The 15,167-nt window shown below is 59.8% G+C and overlaps 1 protein-coding gene across 2 annotated transcripts; it reads right to left on the bottom strand.

Moving 5' to 3' along the window:
- Nucleotides 1–4,496: 4,496 nt before the first annotated feature.
- On the bottom strand, nucleotides 4,497–11,107 carry LGSN (lengsin, lens protein with glutamine synthetase domain). 2 transcript variants are annotated; one of them, XM_068153736.1, is made up of 4 exons: nucleotides 10,975–11,107; nucleotides 7,864–8,839; nucleotides 6,582–6,760; nucleotides 4,497–5,764 (listed from the first exon to the last, which is right to left on the bottom strand). In XM_068153736.1, the coding sequence occupies exons 1-4, from the start codon at nucleotides 11,002–11,004 to the stop codon at nucleotides 4,565–4,567; spliced, it is 2,385 nt and encodes a 794-aa protein (XP_068009837.1). In that variant the 5' UTR covers nucleotides 11,005–11,107; the 3' UTR covers nucleotides 4,497–4,564. The 2 variants fall into 2 exon arrangements, with proteins under 2 accessions (XP_068009837.1, XP_068009836.1); XM_068153735.1 differs by lacking the exon at nucleotides 10,975–11,107 and having other exon boundaries at nucleotides 7,864–9,178.
- Between the last annotated feature and the right edge of the window lie 4,060 nt (nucleotides 11,108–15,167).

Here is a 15,167-nt window from a genome sequence, read left to right on the forward strand (position 1 = left end):
GTGCAGATTGCTCCCACCCTGTGCCCAGCACCAGCCCCAGCCTGGGATCTGAAGTGGCTGCTGCAGGCAGCAGGCTGCTGGGACAGGCAGGAGGCTGCTGGGGCAGGCAGGAGGCTATTGGGGCAGGCAGGAAGCTGCTGGGGCAGGCAGGAGGCTGTTGGGGCAGGCAGGAGGCTATTGGGGCAGGCAGGAAGCTGCTGGGGCAGGCAGGAAGCTGATGGGGCAGGCAGGAGGCTATTGGGGCAGGCAGGAGGCTATTGGGGCAGGCAGGAGGCTGCTGGGGCAGGCAGGAGGCTATTGGGGCAGGCAGGAGGCTATTGGGGCAGGCAGGAGGCTGCTGGGACAGGCAGGAGGCTATTGGGGCAGGCAGGAAGCTGCTGGGGCAGGCAGGAAGCTGCTGGGGCAGGCAGGAGGCTATTGGGGCAGGCAGGAGGCTATTGGGGCAGGCAGGAGGCTGCTGGGACAGGCAGGAGGGTGCTGGGGCAGGCAGGAGGCTATTGGGGCAGGCAGGAGGCTGCTGGGGCAGGCAGGAGGCTATTGGGGCAGGCAGGAGGCTGCTGGGGCAGGATGGAGGCTGCTGGGGCAGGCAGGAAGCTGTTGGGGCAGGCAGGAAGCTGCTGGGACAGGCAGGAGGCTGCTGGGGCAGGCAGGAGGGTGCTGGGGCAGGCAGGAGGCTGCTGGGGCAGGCAGGAAGCTGCTGGGGCAGGCAGGAGGCTGCTGGGGCAGGCTGGAGGCAGCTGGGGCAGGCAGGAGGCAGCTGGGGCAGGATGGAGGCAGCTGGGGCAGGCAGGAGGCAGCTGGGGCAGGATGGAGGCTGCTGGGGCAGGCAGGAGGCAGCTGGGGCAGGCAGGAGGCAGCTGGGGCAGGCAGGAGGCTATTGGGGCAGGCAGGAGGCTGCTGGGGCAGGCAGGAGGCTGCCTGGCTCTCGGCAGGGCTCTCTTGGTGTTCCCAGCCCGGCCCAGAGCAGCTCCAGCTCGGCTGCAGCAGGCACCAAGCCTGCAGTCCCTGAGCCCTCTCTAGTGGCTGGAAGCAGCAAGCTGCTCTCCCTGAGCAGCTGCCCAGGGCTGCTCCTGCTGCAGCTCGATGGCACACAAAGACCTTCTGTGGCCAGGCTGCAGCCATGGTCAAGCTCAGTTGGATCAGGTGCAGCAAGGTCAAAAGCTGGGCCTTGCTCTTGGACCTGGGCACCACTGAGCACAGCCTGCTCCCATGCCCCTGACCCCCACCCTTGCAGTATTGATCAGCACTGATCAGATCCCCTCTGGAGCTGCTCTTCTTCAGGGCAGGAAGGCTCTGCAGAGGGACCTGGCCAGGCTGCACCCATGGCTGAGGCCAATGGGCTGCAATTCACCAAGGCCAAGGGCTGGGTCCTACACCTGGGGCACAACAACCCCAGGAAGGCTCCAGGCTGGGGGCAGAGTGGCTGGAAAGTGCCCAGCAGGAAAGGCCCTGGGGGTGCTGGGTGCCAGCAGCTGGAGATGAGCCCAGGGGGTGCCTAGGGGGGCAAGGAGGCCACCAGCAGCCTGGCCTGGAGCAGCAATGGTGTGGGCAGCAGGAGCAGGGCAGGGATTGTGCCCCTGGGCTGGGCACTGGGGAGGCCACAGCTTGAGTGCTGGGTTCAGGTTTGGGCTCCTCACTGCTAGAAGGACATTGAGGGCTGGAGCAGGTGCAGAGAAGGGCAACAGAGCTGGGGAAGGGTCTGGAGAAGAGGGCTGGGGAGAAGCAACTGAGGGAGCTGGGGGTGTTGAGTGTGGTGAAGAGGAGAGGAAATGGCCTCAGGTTGCCCCAGGTGGGGTTTAGGCTGGACATCAGCAGAACCTTCTTGCCTGAGAAGCTTCTCCAAGCCTGGCCTAGGCTGCCCAGGGAGATGGCTGAGTGCCCATCCCTGGAGGTGTTTCAGAGGCAGAGCTGTGGTGCTGAAGGCCATGGGTGAGCCCCAGGCTGGGCAGAGTTGGGGAATGTTGGGCTGGAGGATCTGGAATGACCTTTCCAAGAGTGTGTCCAGAGCAGGGCAGAGGAGCAGAGCAGTGCTCCACAGTCATACAGGCAGTGGTGCCATGGCTTGGGGCCATTTCTGGATGGGTAACCACTGGAGTCAGCGTGAGAGGAGAGCCCTGTGATCATGTAATGGGCTGGGCTGGGAAGACCCTGAAGGTGTCTGAGGTGCAGGTGAAAGAGCAGCACCCATGAGAGAGGATTTGATGGAGATGGAGGAATCACAGAATTGTTCTTCTTGGAAGGACATTGAGACTCTAGAAGGTGTCCAGATGAGGCAGGAGAGAGGCCTGGAGCACAGCCCTGTGAGGAGAGGCTGAGGGAGCTGGGGTTGCTTAGCCTGGAGAAGAGGAGGCTCAGGGGAGACCTTCTTGCTGTCTCCAACTCCCTGAAGGGAGGCTGTAGCCAGGTGGGGGTTGGTCTCTTCTCCCAGGCAAGCAGCACCAGAACAAGAGGACACAGTCTCAAGCTGTGCCAGGGGAGGTTTAGGCTTGAGGGGAGGAGAAAGCTCTTCCCAGAAAGAGTAACTGGCTATTGGAATGTGCTGCCCAGGGAGGTGGTGGAGTCCCCATCCCTGGAGGTGTTCAAGAGGGGATTGGATGTGGCACTTGGTGCCATGGTTTAGTAGTCAGGAGGTGTTGGGTGACAGGTTGGACTTGCTGATCTCTGAGGTCTTTTCCAACCTTATTGATTCTATGAATCTAGATCATGGAGCCCAGCCCTGGGCCATGCTCCCTCCTGTTCCAGCACTGCACCTACAGAGGGAAGATGAAGATCTCCCCTTGGAAGTGGCATCTCAGCACAGCAGGGGAGCTTCAGGCCCAGCAGGGAAGCTGCACAGAGCTCTGCTGCCCTCTGCCTGGAGCCTGGCAGTGGAAACTTCACTGGAGCAGTGTGAGAATGAGTCAGACTGAGTCAGGGAAGTCTTTGTGGTGGAAAAGCCCTTAGAGGTCATCCAGCCCAGCCAGCAAACCAACCCCACTACAGCCACAAAACCATGGCCCTAAGTGCCACAGCCACAGCTTTCCAGGGATGGGGTCTCCACCACCTCCCTGGGCAGCCTCTGCCAGTCCCTGACCACTCTTGCAGCAAAGAAATTTTTCCTCCTCTCCAACCTAACCCTCCCCTGGCACACTCCAGGCCATTTCTTCTCATCCTATCCCTTGTTCCTGGGGAGCAGAGCACAACCCCCAGCTCCCTGCAGCCTCCTCTCAGGGAGCAATGAGGTCTCCCTCAGCCCCCTCTTCTCCACACTCAACACCCCCAGCTCCCTCAGCTGCTCCTCCCCAGCCCTCTTCTCCAGACCCTTCCCCAGCTCTGTTGCCCTTCTCTGCACCTGCTCCAGCCCTCAATGTCCTTCTAGCAGTGAGGAGCCCAAACCTGAACCCAGCACTCAAGCTGTGGCCTCCCCAGTGCCGAGCCCAGGGGCACAATCCCTGCCCTGCTCCTGCTGCCCACACCACTGCTGCTCCAGCCCAGGCTGCTGGTGGCCTCCTTGCCCCCCTGGGCACCCCCTGGCTCATCTCCAGCTGCTGGCACCCAGCACCCCCAGGGCCTTTCCTGCTGGGCACTTTCCAGCCACTCTGTCCCCAGCCTGGAGCCTTCCTGGGGTGGTTGTGCCCCAGGTGCAGGACCCAGCCCTTGGCCTTGGTGAATTGCAGCCCATTGGCCTCAGCCATGGATGCAGCCTGGCCAGGTCCCTCTGCAGAGCCTTCCTGCCCTGAAGAAGAGCAGCTCCAGAGGGGATCTGATCAGTGCTGATCAATACTGCAAGGGTGGGGGTCGGGGGCATGGGAGCAGGCTGTGCTCAGTGGTGCCCAGGTCCAAGGGCAAGGCCCAGCTTTTGACCTTGCTGCACCTGATCCAACTGAGCTTGACCATGGCTGCAGCCTGGCCACAGAAGGTCTTTGTGTGCCATCGAGCTGCAGCAGGAGCAGCCCTGGGCAGCTGCTCAGGGAGAGCAGCTTGCTGCTTCCAGCCACTAGAGAGGGCTCAGGGACTGCAGGCTTGGTGCCTGCTGCAGCCGAGCTGGAGCTGCTCTGGGCCGGGCTGGGAACACCAAGAGAGCCCTGCCGAGAGCCAGGCAGCTTCCTGCCTGCCCCAGCAGCCTCCTGCCTGCCCCAGCACCCTCCTGCCTGCCCCAGCTGCCTCCTGCCTGCCCCAGCAGCCTCCATCCTGCCCCAATAGCCTCCTGCCTGCCCCAGCAACCTCCTGCCTGCCCCAGCACCCTCCTGCCTGCCTCAGTAGCACCCTGCCTGCCCCCGCAGCCTCCTGCCTGCCCCAGCACCCTCCTGCCTGCCCCATCTGCCTCCTGCCTGCCCCAGTACCCTCCTGCCTGTCCCAGCAGCCTCCATCCTGCCCCAGCAGCCTCCTGCCTGCCCCAGCAGCCTCCTGCCTGTCCCTTGGCCAGCTGGGCACCCCCTGGCTCATCTCCAGACTCACATGAGGGAAAGGAGAGGCAAAAAGAGAGGAGGCAAGGCAGGCAGGTTTGAAAGCTCTTTACTCATGTCAGGACTGGGGGCCGCTCGCTGCTCAGGCTGGCACAGCACCCCGCAGCGCTCTGCCCCTGCTAGATGAAGTACCCCAGGCACTTGTTCCTCTCCAGGTCCATCTCCTCGGTCTCCAGCTCGTAGTGTTTCATGGCCACAAAGTACCTGATGAAGGTTTCCCCCAAGGCCTCCCTGATGCAGGAATCCTTCTCCAGGGCCACAAGAGCATCCTCCAGCTTCAGGGGGACCGAGGAGTGCCTCAGCTCGGCACCTTGGTCCTCTCCAGCCAGCAGCTCGTCGTACCTCAGCCCCCTCTTGATGCCGTCCAGGCCGGCGGCGATGGTGGCCGCCAGCACCAGGTAGGGGTTGGCGGTGGCGGAGCTGAGCTTGTTCTCGATGAGGGGGCCCTTGCCCCCGTGGCACTTGACGTTGAAGGCGCAGCTGTTGTCGTTGTAGGCCCACTGGGCGTTGACAGCCTCCTTGGACTCCTTGCTGTACTTGCTGTAGGGCTTCCTGCAGCTGGTGGTGGGGGCCACCAGGCAGCTGATGGCAGCGGCGTGCGCCAGCAGGCCGGAGAGCCAGCTCCTGCCCACCTCCGAGAGCTCCTCCGCCCCGCCGCCGGCGCAGAACAGGTTCCTCTGCCCGTCCAGGTCCCACAGGCTGTGTGCCAGCGCCCCCGAGTTGTAGAAGCCCGACTCTGAGAAGAAGCTGGCCACGTAGTTGTACTTCTTGGCCACCTCCTTGATGCCCGTGCGGAAGGTGAAGGCGCTGTCGGCGGCGTCCATGCCGAAGGCCGGGTGGAAGGTGATCTCCATCTGCCCCGGCCCGCTGGAGGAGGAGAAGCTCTCGATGTTGGCCCCGGCGTAGTACATCCCTTCTATCAGCTCCTGGATGAAGGTCTGGTCGTGGTTGTTGAGGATGGTGGCGGCGGGGAAGGAGATGGTCTTCGAGTTGACCACCTCGGTGATGCCGTAGATGCAGAACTCGTAGGTGAAGGCGGAGCGCAGGCAGAAGCCCTGCTGCCGGAGCTGGCCCAGCTGCCGCTTGGCGAGGTGCCGCGGGGAGGTGCCCAGCGGGGCGCCCAGCACGGTGAAGGAGTCGCAGATGACCCGGGCGGTCTGCTCGGTCCAGGGCAGGAGGCGGAAGGTGGAGAGGTCGGGCTGCAGGATGATGTCGCAGTTGAAGTTGGTGGCGTTGAGGTAGTCCAGCTCGTTGTCTTTGGGGTTCAGGGTCAGCTCCAGGTAGCTCCTGGGCATGGAAACGCCGTGGATGGCCTTCTCCTGGAGACACAGCAGGGAGGCAGCTTGGCAAAGGAGAAAGAACCCACTCCCTGCCTTGCCTTCCGCTAGGCGTGGGGCGGAAAGTGAGGGTGGCAGAGGGGAAAAGAACTCCAGAGTGGCTCTCTGCAGGGCACACCAACCTCACACTCTCAGTGAGGGCACCAGAGTGCTGCCAACAGCAAGCTGAGCTGCAGCAGGGGCTGCTGGGGAAGGCCAGGGCTAGGCCTGTGCCAGCATGAAGCACAACCACCTTCAGCACAGCTGGCAGAGGAACACCCTGCCAGGCTCCCATGCCTGTCTGCACAGAGCCAGAGAATCCTTAGGGCTGGCAAAGCCCTCTGAGATCATCCAGCCCAGCCACTAAACTATGGCCTCAGGTGCCATGGCCACAGGCTTCTGGAACACCTCCAGAGATGGGGACTCCACCACCACCTCCCTGGGCAGCCTCTGCCAGTCCCTGACCACTCTGGCAGCAAAGACTCTTTTCCTGATGCCCCAGGCCCCGTTCCAGGCCACAGCCAGCTGCAGAGGACAGGTCACTGCTGCTGGAGTTCAGTCACTGCCAGCATTAAGGACTGAAAAATCACATCAGATGTGCTGCCCAGAGAGGTTGTGGAATCTCCTTCTCTGGAGAGCTTCCAGCACCCCCCTGGCCACTGTGCTCCTGGGCAAGCTGCTGTGGGTGCCCTGCTGGAGCAGGGGGTTGGACTGGGTGATGCCCAGAGGTCCCTCCAAACCCAGCACTCTGTGAGGCTGTGAAAAGGAAGGACAGGCCATGAAACACAGAGGGGGAGAGGGAGGAAGCAGCAGGACTCACGTGGAAGAAGCGAGAGGGAATGTTCTTAGACCTGGACACGCCGTGGAGGTCAATGGACTCAAACCTGACAAACTGGACACCGTCCCTGGCCATCTGCTGCTTGATGAACTCAATGTGAGAGAAGAGAAGAAGCAGAGTTGAATTGCCCAGGTCATTCACATCAGGCTCTCTGCTGGATGCTGGAAGCAAAGAGGAAGGTTCAGGTCACACAGAACAGTGAATAATGGAGGCTGGGGAGACACTGGCACATGCTGCCCAGGGAGGTGGTTGAAGCTCCATCCCTGCAGACATCCAAGCTCAGCCTTGCTGTGTCCCTGGGCAGCCTGCTCTGGCTGGAGCTGTCCCTGCTGCCTGCAGGGGGATGGACAAGATGACCATGGAGGGCCCCCTCCAACCCAATGCAGTCTGTGAGTCTGTGCCTAGCTCACTACAGCCTCCAGGGACAGAGGGGTTTGGCCTCATCCAAAAGGGCACAAAATAGATGAGGAGGTTGGGGTGGAGGAACCAGCTGAGCACTGGGGGTTTATACAGACTGAATCAGAGAACCATTAGGGTTGGAGGAGTCCTCTGAGATCACCCAGCCCAGCCACCAACCCAACCCCACCATGGCCACCAAACCATGGCCCCATGGCCACAGGTTTCTGGAACACCTCCAGGCATGGGGACTCCACCCCCTCCCTGGGCAGCCTCTGCCAGTCCCTGACCACTCTTGCAGCAAAGACATTTTTCCTCCTCTCCAGCCTAACCCTCCCCTGGCACAATTCCAGGCCACTTCCTCTCCTTCTATCACCTGAGCCTAGGGAGCAGAGCCCAACCCCCAGCTCCCTGCAGCCTCCTCTCAAGGAGCTGCAGGAGCTCCTTGCTCCTCTCAGGGAGCAAGGAGGTCTCCCTCAGCCTCCTCTTCTTCACACTCAACACCCCCAGCTCCCTCAGCTGCTCTTCACCAGTGGTTAGGCTGGAGAGGAGAGAAAATTTCCTTGCTGCAGGAGTGGTCAGGGACTGGCAGAGGCTGCCCAGGGAGGTGGTGGAGTCCCCAGCCCTGGATGTGTTGCAGAAAGCTGTGGCCATGGCCCTTGGGGCCACGGTGGGGTTGGGTTGGTGGCTGGGCTGGGTGATCTCAGAGGACTCCTCCAACCTTAATGATTCTCTGATTCTGTTCTGGGGGTTGGAACTAGATGATCTCTCAAGGTCCCTTCCAACCCAACCTGGTCCATGATTCAAACCCCACCAAGCAGGAGCAGTGTCTGTGGGAGGACCCCAGGTGATGTTTCAATGTCCTTACCAGGGTGGTCTGCAGAGGAGTCCAACTGAATCTCAGCAGCTGGGCCTCCTGCCTGTGTGGGAGCTGCTGGCACACCCAGAATAAGCTGATCCATGTCACTTCCTGCTGCTTGCTGCTGATCAGAGCCTGCAGAGCTGAGCACCAGGAGGGGTTTGCCCTGCTGCCCCACTCCCTCCTGCTGGAAGCTGCGCTGCTTTCGGTTCTCCTCTCCGAAATGGGGACCAAAGGTCCCAAAGGCTCTGCCTGGCTTCTCAGCTGGCTTCTCCCAGGGCTTGGAGCTCTTCTGAGGGAAAGTGCCCCCTGCCTTGCCACTGTGACTGTGCCCCCGGGCCGGCAGAGGCCCTTCCCTCAGCAGGGTCTTCATCTCTTGCAGGCTCCGTGCGGAGAAGTCAGGCGCTGCTGGGAAGGCCTCTGCAGCTCCTCTGCTGCAGCCCAGGGAGCCCATCCTGCTCACCTGAAACTTCACCTCTTCCATCCTCCCCCACTCCTGCTGCTTACTTTCTGCCCTCTCACCACCCTCTGTCCTGCCTGCTGCCTCTCCATGCCCAGCTCTCCCTGTGCCCCTCGCTGGCTGCACGCCCATGGGCAGCTGGCTTCTGCTGGGTGCCTCCATCTCCTCCTGCCTCTCCCCTATTGCTCTTTGCCCAGCGCCAGCACTTCCCTGGATTTCTTCTCTGGCTGCAGACACCTCTTCTTGGATGTCCCTGCCAGGATGGGGACTGTCAGCACCCCCTCTGTCCTCCTGCCCTGGAGGAGGGCAGCTCATGCTTGGAAGAGGCTGCTCTGCTGGTGGTTCTGAGCAAGCAGGGCTTCCTCGGAGGGGACAAGGCTCTGGGAGCTCGGAGGCGTGGGGCAGCTCCATCTTCTCATTGTCTAAAGAAGGAAGGTGCTTGGCAGGGCCTTTGACTCCCTTTTTCTTTCTGAAACCACACACATTGTTGCCATCAACTTCATCATTGTCACTTTCAGAGGTGTTCTGTAACCAGCAATAAAATACACAACCAAACAACATGCATCAACCGAGGGGGAGGTGCCAAGGGGGTCCCACCACCAGCTCCAGCTGCCTGGGAGCTCCCCCTCTGCTCCCTGCTGATGGAGCTCTCTGTGGGCATTCAGCAGCCCTCACATTCTGCTCTTTGGATATAGCAACAAAAGTTCTTTTCTCCCTATAGTTTAGGACACAACAGGGGAGGAATGTCTCCTTCACACAGTTTTTAGGTAGGTCCAGCAGATTAAAATAGAAGAGACTGGGCAGTGGGGGACTTCATCTGTCAGCAGGGGGATTTAAATGGGCAAGAGGGGGGGAAAGAGCATAATTACATCAGTCTGAACAGCCCTGCACCCAACCTGAACACCCCTGCACCCAGCCTGAACACCCCTGCACCCAAAGTGAACACCCCTGCACCCAACCTGAACACCCCCTGCACCCAGCCTGAACAGCCCTGCACCCAGCCTGAACAGCCCTGCACCCAACCTGAACAGCCCTGCACCCAGCCTGAACAGCCCTGCACCCAACCTGAACACCCCTGCACCCAACCTGAACACCCCCTGCACCCAGCCTGAACACCCCTGCACCCAACCTGGAGCCCCCTGCACCCAACCTGAACACCCCTGCACCCAACCTGAAGCCCCCTGCACCCAACCTGAACAGCCCTGCACCCAACCTGAAGCCCCCTGCACCCAACCTGAACACCCCTGCACCCAACCTGAAGCCCCCTGCACCCAACCTGAACAGCCCTGCACCCAACCTGAAGCCCCCTGCACCCAACCTGAACACCCCTGCACCCAACCTGAAGCCCCCTGCACCCAAACTGAACAGCCCCGCACCCAACCTGAACAGCCCTGCACCCAGCCTGAACAGCCCTGCACCCAGCCTGAACTCCCCTGCACCCAACCTGAACTCCCCTGCACCCAACCTGAACAGCCCTGCACCCAACCTGAACTCCCCTGCACCCAGCCTGAACACCCCTGCACCCAGCCTGAACACCCCTGCACCCAGCCTGAACACCCCTGCACCCAACCTGAAGCCCCCTGCACCCAAACTGAACAGCCCCGCACCCAACCTGAACACCCCTGCACCCAACCTGAACAGCCCTGCACCCAGCCTGAACACCTCTGCACACAACCTGAACAGCTCTGCACACAACCTGAACACCTCTGTACCCTCCTTGAACTCCCCTGCACCCAACCAGAAGCCCCCTGCACCCAACCTGCAGCCCCCTGCACTCCAGCCACAAAACATTCCCTGCCCTGACATCCTGGCCTGGATGCAAAGAGCATTTTCTAGCTGCTGTGAAACACACTCAGACACTCAGAGTGGCTTCCCTGCTGAGTAAGGGCTTACCTGCTGAGTAAGGCCTTACCTGCTGAGTAAGGTTTTACCTGCTGAGTAAGGGCTTACCTGCTAAGGTTTTACCTGCTGAGTAAGGTTTTACCTGCTGAGTAAGGTTTTACTTGCTGAGTAAGGTTTTACCTGCTGAGTAAAGGCTTACCTGCTAAGGTTTTACCTGCTGAGTAAGGTTTTACCTGCTGAGTAAGTTTTACCTGCTGAGTAAGGGCTTACCTACTGAGTAAGGTTTTGCCTGCTGCGTAAGTTTTACCTGCTGAGTAAGGGCTTACCTACTGAGTAAGGTTTTGCCTGCTGAGTAAGTTTTACCTGCTGAGTAAGGGCTTACCTACTGAGTAAGGTTTTACCTACTGAGTAAGGTTTTACCTGCTGAGTAAGTTTTACCTGCTGAGTAAGGGCTTACCTACTGAGTAAGGTTTTGCCTGCTGAGTAAGGCTTTACCTGCTGAGTAAGGGCTTCCCTGCTGAGTAAGGGCTTACCTGCTGAGTAAGGGCTTACCTACTGAGTAAGGGCTTACCTGCTGAGTAAGGTTTTACCTGCTGAGTAAGGTCTTACCTGCTGAGTAAGGGCTTACCTACTGAGTAAGGGCTTCCCTGCTGAGTAAGGTTTTACCTGCTGAGTAAGGTCTTACCTGCTGAGTAAAGGCTTACCTACTGAGTAAGGTCTTACCTGCTGAGTAAGGGCTTACCTGCTGAGTAAGGGCTTACCTGCTGAGTAAGGTTTTACCTGCTGAGTAAAGGCTTACCTGCTGAGTAAAGGCTTACCTGCTGAGTAAGGTCCTCCCTGCTGCTCATGTCCACTGCATTCTAGCTCAGGTCCCCATCAGAAGCACCCTGGTCAGAGCCCAGCAGGAAGCCATCCCCTATTTATAGGCATGGAGACAATGGAGCTGAGCTGAAACAGAAGTGCTGTCAGGTCCTTTTTCCCCCAGGAGGGCAGGCAGACAGACACCACACAGAGCAAGCCCAACGTGTCACGGGCAGGGGCACCAGGTTCTGGAACAGGGCTGAAGTGCAGGGTGCTGCATGGACAATGGTTAGCTGCCTGCTGAGCAGCAGAGGGGTTTGTGCAACCTTCCTCCTCACAAAGGGCTCTTTGTGCTCTGACAAACCAGTCCTGTTCTGGAACAGGAGCTATTGTGGGCTCCTGCAGGGGCAGACCTGTGTGGGGCTGGCCCGGGGCAGGGCTCTGGCAGGACACACCACGGGGCTGGCTCTGCCCCCCTGCAGCCTGGGCCCTTCCTGCCCGCTGCTGGGGCTGCCTGAGACCCAGGAGAGGGCAAAGGGCTCTGTCCTGCATCAGGGCTCTGCAAAGGTGCCAAGCAGATGGCCCAGCTTCTCCTGCTCCTCCTGCTTTGTTCATCAGCCTGGGCAGGAGTTCACAGGGCTGTGGGTACCTCACTCACTCCCAGGACTCTGCCCAGGCTGGGGAGCAGCCCTGTGGGGAAGGGCCTGGGAGTGCTGGGGGACAATGAGTCCCCCATCAGCCAGCAAGGGGCCTGTGGTCAAGAAGGCCAAGGTGGTCCTAGGGAGCACCAAGAAGAGTGTGGGCAGCAGGGCAAGAGAGGTTCTCCTCTCCTTCTGCTCTGCCCTGCTGAGGCCACACCTGGAGTACTGGATCCAGTTCTGGGATCCCTAGTTCAGGAGGGGCAGGGAATAGCTGGAGAGAGTCCAGGGGAGGCTCTGAAACACCTCCAGGGGTGGACATTCAGCCCTTTCTGGGCAGCCTGGGCCAGGCTTGGAGAAGCCTTTCAGTCAAGAAGGTTCTGCTAATGTCCAACCTAACACTTCCCTGGAGCAGCCTGAGGCCATTTCTTCTCCTTCCATCACCTGAGCCTAGGGAGCAGAGCCCAACCCCCAGCTCCCTGCAGCCTCCTCTCAGGGAGCTGCAGAGAGCAAGGAGGTCTCCCTCAGCCTCCTCTTCTCCACACTCAACACCCCCAGCTCCCTCAGCTGCTCCTCCCCAGCCCTCTTCTCCAGACCCTTCCCCAGCTCTGTTGCCCTTCTCTGCACCTGCTCCAGCCCTCAGTGTCCTTCTGGGAGTGAGGAGCCCAAACCTGAACCCAGCACTCAAGCTGTGGCCTCCCCAGTGCCCAGCCCAGGGGCACAATCCCTGCCCTGCTCCTGCTGCCCACACCATTGCTGCTCCAGCCCAGGCTGCTGGTGGTCTCTTGGCCACCTGGGCACCCCCTGGCTCATCTCCAGCTGCTGGCACCCAGCACCCCCAGGGCCTTTCCTGCTGGCCACTTTCCAGCCACTCTGCCCCCAGCCTGGAGCCTTCCTGCGGTTGTTGTGCCCCAGGTGCAGGACCCAGCCCTTGGCCTTGGTGAACCTCATCCCATTGGCCTCAGCCATAGATGCAGCCTGGCCAGGTCCCTCTGCAGAGCCTTCCTGCCCTGAAGAAGAGCAGCTCCAGAGGGGATCTGATCAGTGCTGATCAATACTGCAAGGGTGGGGATCAGGGGGATGGGACCAGGCTTGGTTCAGTGGTGCCCAGGGACAGGACAAGGGGCAAGGGGCACAGGGTGGAACATCAGAAGTTCATCTGAGCATGAGGAGGAACTTCTGTAACTGGAGGGTGCTGAGCCCTGGAGCAGGCTGCCCAGAGAGGTTGTGGAGTCTCCTTCTCTGGAGGCTTTCAAAATCCAGCTGGTTGTTGTTGAGGGCAACCTGTTCCAGGTGTCCCTGCTCGGCAGGGCTTGGACTGGATGATGTCCAGAGGTCCCTTCCAACCCCTGCCGTGCTGTGACTGTGGTTCTGTGGCTGGAGAGCAGTTGTGGTGTCCTCTGCTCACATTAGGTGGCACCAACCTCACAGGCCTGGGGTAGACAGGAGCTGAGAAAGGCTCATGCTGAAAGCTTGCTGCAGAAGGTACTTGAAGTGCAAGCAGGAGGCACACCTGCAGTGCACATGGGGAGGAAAGAGTCCTACTAGCCTCAGGGTGAGAGATCTCCTTGACTGGAGGCAAGCTGCACAGAGCAGGCAGGAGGAGAGCAGAGATGCCATGGGGTTTACCCTGGAAAACAGCAGCTGAAAGCCACTTACAACTCAGCTTGTTGAGCTGGGCTGTGGGGCTTAGAATCAGCTTGTTGAGCTGGGCTGTGCTGCTTAGAATCAGCTTGTTGAGCTGGGCTGTGCTGCTTAGTATCAGCTGGTTGAGCTGGGCTGTGCTGCTTAGAATCAGCTTGTTGAGCTGGGCTGTGCTGCTTAGAATCAGCTTATAGTTTCATAGTTTCATAGTTTCAATCAGGGTTGGAAGGGACCACAAGGATCATCCAGTTCCAACCCCCCTGCCATGGGCAGGGACACCCCACACTAGATCAGCCTGGACAGAGCCTCATCCAGCCTGGCCTTAAACACCTCCAGGGACGGGGCCTCAACCACCTCCCTGGACAACCCATTCCAGGGCTTCACCACTCTCATGGGGAAGAACCTCCTCCTCACATCTAGCCTGAATCTCCCCACCTCCAGCTTCATTCCATTCCCCCTAGTCCTGTCACTACCTGAGATCCTGAGAAGTCCTTCCCCAGCCTTCCTGTAGCCCCCTTCAGATACTGGAAGGCCACAATGAGGTCACCTCGGAGCCTTCTCTTCTGCAGACTGTACAGCCCCAACTCCTTCAGTCTGTCCTCACAGGAGAGGTGCTCCAGCCCTCTGATCATCCTCCTGGCCCTTCTCTGGACACCTTCCAGCACCTCCACATCCCTCTTGTAATAGGGGCTCCAGAACTGGACACAGTACTCCAGGTGGGGTCTCACCAGAGCTGAGCAGAGGGGGAGAATCACCTCCCTTGACCTGCTGGCCACACTTCTCCTGCTGCAGCCCAGGATCTGATTGGCTTTGCAGGCTGCAAGTGCACACTGAGAGCTCATGTTGAGCTTTTTGTCCTCCAGCACCCCCAAGTCTCTCTCCTCAGGGCTGCTTTCCAGCCAGTCACTGCCCAGCCTGGATTTGTGCCTGGGATTGCCTCGACCCAGCTGCAGGACCCTGCCCTTGGTCTTGTTGAACCTCCTGAGGTTGGCTTGTGCCCACCTCTCCAGCCTGTCCAGGTCCCTCTGGATGGCCTCCCTTCCCTCCAGCTGTCTGCTGCACCACACAGCTTGGTGTCATCAGCAAACTTGCTGAGGGTGCACTCAATGCCACTGTCCATGGCACCCACAAAGATGTTGAATAAGACAGGTCCCAGGACTGATCCCTGAGGGACTGCTTGTTGAGCTGGGCTGTGTTGCTTAGAATCAGCTTGTTGATCTGGGCTGTGCTGCTTAGAATCAGCTTGTTGAGCTGGGCTGTGGGGCTTAGAATCAGCTTGTTGAGCTGGGCTGTGTTGCTTAGAATCAGCTTGTTGATCTGGGCTGTGCTGCTTAGAATCAGCTTGTTGAGCTGTGCTGTGGGGCATAGAATCAGCTTGTTGAGCTGGGCTGTGGGGCTTAGAATCAGCTTGTTGAGCTGGGCTGTGGGGCTTAGAATCAGCTTATTGAGCTGGGCTGTGGGGCTTAGAATCAGCTGGTTGAGCTGGGCTGTGCTGCTTAGACCTCAACTTGTTGTTGAGGGCCAGTTGGATGAGCCAGGGAATTCCAGGCCTGTCAGCCTGACCTCAGTGCCAGGCAAGACTATGGCACAGGTCATCCTGAGTGCAATCACACAGCACTTACAGGATGGCCAAGGGATCAGGCCCAGCCAGCATGGATTTAGGAGGGGCAGGTCCTGCCTGACCAACCTGACCTCCTTCCATGCCCAGGCGACTGTCTGGTGGATGTGGGGCAGGCTGTGGATGTAGGCTGCCTGGACTTCAGCAAGGCCTTTGTCCCTCAATGTCCTTCTTGGAGTGAGGGACCTAGAAACGAACCCAGGGTGGCCTCAGCAGTGCCCAGGAAGGATGGCAGGGGGTCCTCACCCCTCTGCAGAAGTCAGTCACAGCTTGGTCACTGCTGGAAGCTGAGCCCAAGCACATCTGAGCC

The sequence above is a fragment of the Melanerpes formicivorus genome, unplaced genomic scaffold (assembly GCF_026170545.1).
Source record: "Melanerpes formicivorus ecotype bairdi unplaced genomic scaffold, bMelFor1.0.p_v2 SCAF_26, whole genome shotgun sequence".
In the NCBI taxonomy this organism is placed as follows: Eukaryota; Metazoa; Chordata; class Aves; order Piciformes; family Picidae; genus Melanerpes; species Melanerpes formicivorus.

Bases quoted from the DNA above. Each gene is read 5' to 3' on its own strand.
- LGSN (XM_068153735.1), bottom strand. From the start codon at position 8,875: ATGTTGTTTGGTTGTGTATTTTATTGCTGGTTACAGAACACCTCTGAA. The intron at 6,761-7,863 runs GTAAGGACATTG...CTTTGCTTCCAG, and splicing joins CTCCTCTGCAGACCACCCTG to CATCCAGCAGAGAGCCTGAT. The intron at 5,765-6,581 runs GTGAGTCCTGCT...CTGTGTCTCCAG, and splicing joins TTCCCTCTCGCTTCTTCCAC to GAGAAGGCCATCCACGGCGT.